Below are 7,542 nucleotides of genomic sequence, written 5' to 3' on the forward strand. Positions count from 1 at the left end.
TACCAAAATGTGAAATAACGATATTTTTAATATTACAACTTCAAAAAATCATAAATATGATTTAGCTTTGAAAAATATGAGACTTTTAGAAAATCTATTGGAAAATGGCTAAGTTACGGTTTCTAAAAACGCACTTTTTTGAACTAAATCCAAAACGTTGATAGTGATACAATAAAACGTGGTTCCGTTTTTTCATAAAAATGCATGTTCTTATATTTTTTAAAAAACAGCTGACAGTATTTTGCTTTATTTAGAGAGCATCCTGACTTAAACCACCGCAACTCTGCCATTTTCTAACCGATTATTACAAGCCTATTTCTGTATAAAATATTAAACTCTTATATCTAAAACAAAAGAAACCATTTTAAAATTAATTTCAGACCAAAATATTTATGATGTTTTGAATTTGTAACTTGAAGAATATCGCTATTTCACCAAAACATAGTGATCGAGAAAAACTAAGACTATTTCCTTACTCTATGGACTCCAACAAAACAGACTAGCTACATTTCGTTCGCTTTTGTATCAATGTTTAATTTAGTAAGAAAATTAAAATTAATACAAATCAAATTGAAATTATAATCCAAATCAATAAGATAAACAAATACTCAATAAAACAAACTCCAGTGGGCCGTATATGGGAAATATGGTAGGGAGCGATGTTTAAAGTGAAAGCAGGGCTTTTAAATCTGAGCCATTTCAAGCATTTTTTATTTATTGTCGAGAAATTTTAAATGAATCTTTTAAGCAATTTTTGTTTAAGTTATACTACTTTTTAAGCCAAAATTATTGCAAAGTTTTTGTTTTTAGTTATACAGCTTTTTAACCCAAAATGAGTGCAAACTTTTGAAAAATATTTAAGTTTCTAAAAACTAGACTTCATTATCTATCCAGCGATATGCAATATGTGATATAGAACTGTTTATTTAATACTCAACGAATACATCAGATATCATGCTTCATGAAAAATATCTACTAGTTTTTAGCATAACATGTTAATGCTTACTATGCACTTCTCATTATTACGTGTACCGCTTCTTATTAGTTATTGATGACATGTTGTTGTTGTTTTCATTACAGAGCGCTTAAGTAAACTTTGTAAACCAAAAATTATCTAAATTGCAAGACCTTGTGAAGGTTCATAAAATAGGAAATGTTAGGTTCATACAACAAAACGTAAAGATTTGTCATGTAAAAAATTTATTTTTTAACAAAAATAAAAATTTTCACTAGAAATATTTTTTTTTCAAAAATCTAATTTTTTATTAAAAATTAAATTTTTTATTAAAAATCAAATTTTTTGTTAGAAATCAAATTTTTTAATTATAAATCGAATTTTTTATTAAAAATCAATTTTTTTTTAAAAATAAAATTTTTTATTAAAACTCTATTTTTTATTAAAAATCAAATTTTTTATTAAAAATTAAAATTTTTATTAAAAATCTAATTTTTTATTAAAAATCAAATTTTTTATCAAAAATCATATTGTTAATTGTTTTTACCAGAATTTAAATTTTTGGCAAGAAATCATGAAAAAGAAGAGACTTTTGGAAAGTCAGTTGGAAAATAGCTGAGTCGGTCGTTTAAGTTTAAAAAAACGCACTTTTTTCAATTAATTTTCTTCACTCTCGTGACCATAAGTCTGCCATTTTCTAACCCATTTTTACAAATCTTTTTCTGTTTAAAAGACAAAACTCATATGTATATTTCAAGCAAAAGAAACGATTTTAAAATTAATTTCAGACCAAAATATTTATGTTTTTAATTTGTAATATGTATTAAGAAATCGTTATTTCACCAAAACGATGTCATCGAGAAAAACTAAAAGTATTTCTGTACTCTATGGAGTCCAACAGAGTACTGTTTTATTTATACTTTGTAATATTGCCTCTTGCTAAATATTCAGTATATTTTGATATTTGATTCTGTAGCCATTTATGAACCATTCGTCCGTTGCTAGGGTGATTCACTTAGAGGTTTTGTTTTGCATTTTTTCAAAAGATTAGTCGTGACTGGTAATTGAAAATTCATCATTGTAAGACTCACACAACAACAACGTTCTGCGAAAATGTTCTTTTTGTGCATTTTGAGCAATAATAACTTTATTGAGAGCAGCGATCGTGTAGTATTATACGTCTGAATTTTTATACCCCACACCACTATAATGGCAGAGTATATTGGGTTTGTGCTAATGTTTGTAGCTTCCAAAATTATTAGTCCCACCCACCCAAAATAATAAGAAATAAATCAAAATACCTAATTTAATGACAATCGGTCAATAATTCGTCATAGCTCCTATATAAGTCCCTCTTCACTTGACCGTCTATACTTTCTTCTTGTTTTCTTTGGGGTTATTTAAGGTCAAAAGTTGTAATTCGAGATATATCGGTAGAAAAGTTGTCTTTAACCTTCCATAGTCGTAGGTGCTCTTAAAATTATAATTTTATTGCTTTAAACAACAGCCTACTTTCCAAATATATTATCCAAAGTAGAGTTTTTTATTACAGCTTTTAATGCAAAGATACTCTAACAACAGCCTCAAAAAATTTCTTTTGGCTATAATTAAAAAAAAAATCTCATGACAATTTCTATTCTAGAACAAATTTTGTACAACTTCTAGTGTCTATTTATTGATAAAATAATAATGAAAATAATTCCGTTTCAATTGTATTGCTGCCACAAGAAAACTGAAAAATATTTTAACAAAAAAAATAACACCACAATTGCGACTGCTACCAGTTCTACTGATTTACAGCTTGTAAACAAACCAATTATAACCTTCAGACATTTGTTTACTAATTAAAGTAATTTAACATTATTAAATTTATAATTAATGCGACCCAAATCGATCAATTATTATTATGTTGCGCGTGTACTACATATGTTTTTGGCGCCTACGTTTATCTATTTTGTAGAACTGTTATCTATTTGGTATTGATAAAAAAATTTGGTATAAAATGGAATTTTTGAAACATTTTCTTACAAGTAATTAAGTTATTAGCCAACATGTTGAAGTTATTTTTTGCGCTGCTAAGTTTATTCATATTAACGGAGGCTGCATTGGTTAGCGTACCTTTGTATAAGATCCGGGAATCGAAACAGAAATCCAATGAATTGATGAAACTGAGAGGCAAATACAAGGTAAAGGATGCCTGCAAGGTGTACAAAGAGAAACTGTTCAACTATGTTGATGATTCGTATTATGGTAAAATTACCGTGGGTACTCCACCACAAGATTTTTTAGTGCTTTTTGATACTGGTTCCTCAAATATGTGGATACCTACTGCACCCTGCTCCTCGCAAAATTGGGCCTGCCAATACCACAACAGTTATAATGGCAGTAATTCATCAACTTACCAATATATTGGTGAAAGTTTTGCCATTCAATATGGCAGCGGCAGTTTGTCCGGCTATTTGGTACAAGATACCGTAAACGTTGAAGGTTTGGCTATTCAGAATCAAGTATTTGCTGCTGCCACTAATGAACCGGGTGAGACATTTGTTTACTCTCCTTTTGATGGTCTCATTGGTATGGCTTTCCAAACTATTGCTGTCGATAATGTTGTGCCACCTTTCTATAATATGGTTTCGCAAAAATTGGTGGATTCCGAAGTATTCTCCTTTTACTTGGCCCGTAATGGTACTTCAGCTGAAGGTGGTGTCATGGTTTTGGGCGGCAACGATCCCGATCATTATACAGGCGAGCTACGTTATGTTCCTGTTTCCACCCAAGGTTATTGGCAATTTGAAATGAGAGCGGCCCATGTTCAGGATACTAGAGTGTGTCACTACTGCCAAGCCATTGCTGATACTGGTACCTCACTCATTGGTGTACCTTCCGATGTGTATTTGAGTCTACAAACCGCCATTGGTGCTACTTTCAATGCAAGTACTTATGAATTCCAGTTGAATTGCTCCACCATTGATACTTTGCCTGATGTAAACTTCCACATTGGTGATGGCATCTACACCTTGGAACCCAGCGATTATATTCTTGAATTTGAGGACCAATGTTCTACCGCTTTTGAGGATGCTGGCATGAATATCTGGATTTTGGGTGATGTTTTTATTGGTAAATACTATACCAGCTTTGATTTGAAACATAAACGTGTTGGTTTTGCTAGAGCTGTTTAAGCAAAATTTCAGTAGTTCTGTTTTCATTCTTCGAGCAAATTCTAATCAAGTTGAGCATTTAAATGCTAAAATAAATTAAGTGAAAATTAAAAATAAAATTAGAATATTTTGCAAATATAGGTACTAGTTTTGTTTCATTTTATATTTTTTGATAGCACAGGTCAACAGCAAAAAAAGGCTGCTCGAACAACTATATAGATTTGATGCATCATGGTTATCTAAGTACAAAAATGGTAAATTTTATTTGTAAAATTGTGAACTTTTTTTAGATGTTTCTCCACATAATTTATGATAACTCAAAAGGTGTTAATCCGATATTAATGAAGTGAAATTAGAAAAGTTCAAATTTACATAGTCTTTAATCTGTTTATATATTGCGTTTTAATCGGCTCAATACTTTCGGAGTTATAGTAACAAATTGAAGCAAATAATATATTTATACCCTACACCACCATAGTGGGGAGGGTATTATGCGTCTGTGCAGATGTTTGTAACGCCCAAAAATATTAATCTAACACCCACCTTAAAGTATACCGATCGACTTAGAATCACTTTCTGAGTCGATTTCTATCAAATTTGGTACATATTATTTTTTCGGCTCAAGGACCAAGCCTATTGAAACTGGCTGAAATCGGTCCACTATTTCACCTAGCCCCCATACGAATGTCCTCCCGAAATTGGACTTTATCGGTCATAAATGTTTAATTTATATATGTATCTCCACAAATTCCGCTCCAAATAAGTTTTATATAAACAAAATTCATGTCACCAAATTTTGTTACGATCGGTCCATAATTAGTCATAGCTCCTATATAGACCCGCTTCCGAAAATCACTTTAACGTGCATAAATCGCTTAAACATGTTGGTAAACACACAAAATTCAACATAGTTAACTTTAATGTAGACATAAATCACACGACCTAATTTCATGGTGATCGGTCCATAATTGGTCATAGCCTCCATATAACCCCACTTCCAAAAATCACTCAAAAATATAAATTATTGAAATTTTAAAAGAAAAATTTTTTTGCTCTTTTACTTAGTGTAGGGTATTATATGGTCGGGCTTGACCGACCATACTTTCTTACTTGTTTTTACATAAAAATAGCAAATTTTTGTATTTTAAAAAACTCATGAAAAATCGAAAATGTCAGAAATTGTTCAGGTTCAGGTTTATTACTTTGTCGCAAAGCCTCATACTCATTCTGAAAATGAGTGAATTCACTTAACTGTGAATAAATTCGAAAATAATCCATCGATTTTTATGGCCGATATCTCATTTTGTTCCTATTACAGTTGACTTTGCGATAAAGTAACAAACCTGAACAATTTCTGCCGTTTTCAATTTTTCATGATTTTTTTAAAACAAAAAAATTAGCTATTTTCACGTAAAATATATATTTTTTGCTTCAATTTGTTTTTATAACTCCGAAAATACTGAGCCAATTGAAACGCAATATATATGTGAAAATTTGTACATAGCATGGGGAAAATGTTTTCAAAATTCAATCAATCGAAAGAAGAACATTAACTACTAAATTTTATGTATATCAAATAAAAAATTAAAATTTTGTGAAAATAAGCCAATTCACTTAATTGTGAATAAATTCGAAAATAATCAATCGATTTTTATCTTCGATATCTCATTTTGTTCTTATTATACGCGGCTTTGCGACAAAGTACTAAACTTGAACAAGTTCTGCCGTTTTCTATTTTTCATGAGTTTTTTAATACACAAAAATTTGATATTTTCATATAAAAAATATATTTTTTGCTTCAATTTGTTATTATAACTCCGAAACTACTAAACCGATTAAAACGCAATATATAAACAGAATGAAGGCTATGTAAATTTGAAATTTTCTAAGTTCACATCAATAATATCGGACTAACCCTTTTTGAGTTACCGTAAATTATGTGGAGTAACATCTAAAAAAATTTACAATTTTACAAAAAAAAATTTAAAAAAAAAATTCTAGAATTTAAAATTTAGATTTGTTTGTACTACTGGAACAACAATGCATAAAAATTGTGTAGTGGTTTAAAAAGCCTCTAAAATTTTTCGATTTTGTTGCCCTGTATAAGCTATGGTATCTAGAAAATTGCTTTTAACATTATCTTTATTCGAAATTAGTTGTAGACATTATAAACATCTACTAAAACATATTAACAAATTTAGAGCTGATTTTAGATTTCCAATTAGTAAACCCATTTTTAGAATTTCACTACTTAAATTATAAATTTTCCATTTTTCTCTTTGCTGTATGTATACCTCAGTTATTATCAGTCTTTTGAGTGGCGGGAGCCAAAAGATACTGTGTAATGATTAATTATGCACAGAAATTATTTAATACTACTTCCAGATGGTAACTATTGTAGTTACAAATAAGTAAGAGTGCTACATTCGGCTGTGCGAAAACTTATATACCCTACGCCAAAGTATACTTTAAGAAAAATATTCTGGGGAAAAAATAGTTGAACAAATCAACAAAGTCGCGGTTTTTTTTGCTAATATCTCAGTTGTTTGTGGGCCAATTTTGTCAGACTATAGCGGATATATTGATTTATCAATCATGTATGTAAGTTATTTGGTGGCTTCGGAAAGTTGATTTCAACATACAGACGGAACTGAATGTAACAACTTTATGGGAAAGAAAAACGAAGAAATTACAAATGGAATAACAAACTCATATATACCCTTGCTACTTATGGTAAAGAATATAATAAGAATCTCAGTAAACCGAGTGAAACGCAAATAAATGAAAGACATTATAATCATAGCAGCACATCTCCTCCTTCGGTGAGTGTGTGGTCATTTGGCAGACATGTTGTCATTGTTGTTTCATGGCCTGCAATATGGAAGAGGCTTAAGATAATAGCATTGCGTGTATTTTTGGCAACGTGTTATCCCTACCTTAATTATAATTGGACAGATATACATTTATTTGATGTTGATATTTTCTTTAAGGTAGAAGGAGAAAAACCAGTAGTTGAAGATTTTTAATAAAGAAAAGTAAGAGCAAATGAAATATGTTTTTGCGGAGAGGGTCCTATATTTAATTAATAAAAGTGGAAGTGCAATATTAATTTATAGCCAATATATGAAACAATAGAGCGAATTTACTTTAGTTAAGAATTGGTGAAGTAAGTACAAGATTTAAACATTTTTTTACAATATACTTTTAAAAAGGGGTGGAATGAAAAATTTTTAACAAGTCAGACAATATTTGAAGTTGCTCAAATATTTTCTAGCAATTCCCGAACTATAAGTTGCATTTTTTGTACCTGTTTGGTGAGACCAAATTATTGTAGATTATTAATAATTTGTTACACTAAATATAACAAATGTATGGCAAAATGGCAGCATTGTGTATCAGTTATTATTGACGAAGATGAGCAAAATTCAA

At 29.9% G+C, this 7,542-nt stretch overlaps 1 protein-coding gene across 1 annotated transcript; it reads left to right on the top strand.

Annotated features, from left to right (window-relative positions):
- Window positions 1-2,987: 2,987 nt before the first annotated feature.
- On the top strand, window positions 2,988-4,232 carry LOC135950218 (lysosomal aspartic protease-like). The gene has a single exon (XM_065499747.1). It carries the CDS (start codon window positions 3,007-3,009, stop codon window positions 4,132-4,134), a length of 1,128 nt encoding a protein of 375 aa, XP_065355819.1. The 5' UTR covers window positions 2,988-3,006; the 3' UTR covers window positions 4,135-4,232.
- The last annotated feature ends 3,310 nt before the right edge of the window (window positions 4,233-7,542 follow it).

This window comes from Calliphora vicina, chromosome 2 (assembly GCF_958450345.1).
Source record: "Calliphora vicina chromosome 2, idCalVici1.1, whole genome shotgun sequence".
NCBI classification, from domain to species: domain Eukaryota; kingdom Metazoa; phylum Arthropoda; class Insecta; order Diptera; family Calliphoridae; genus Calliphora; species Calliphora vicina.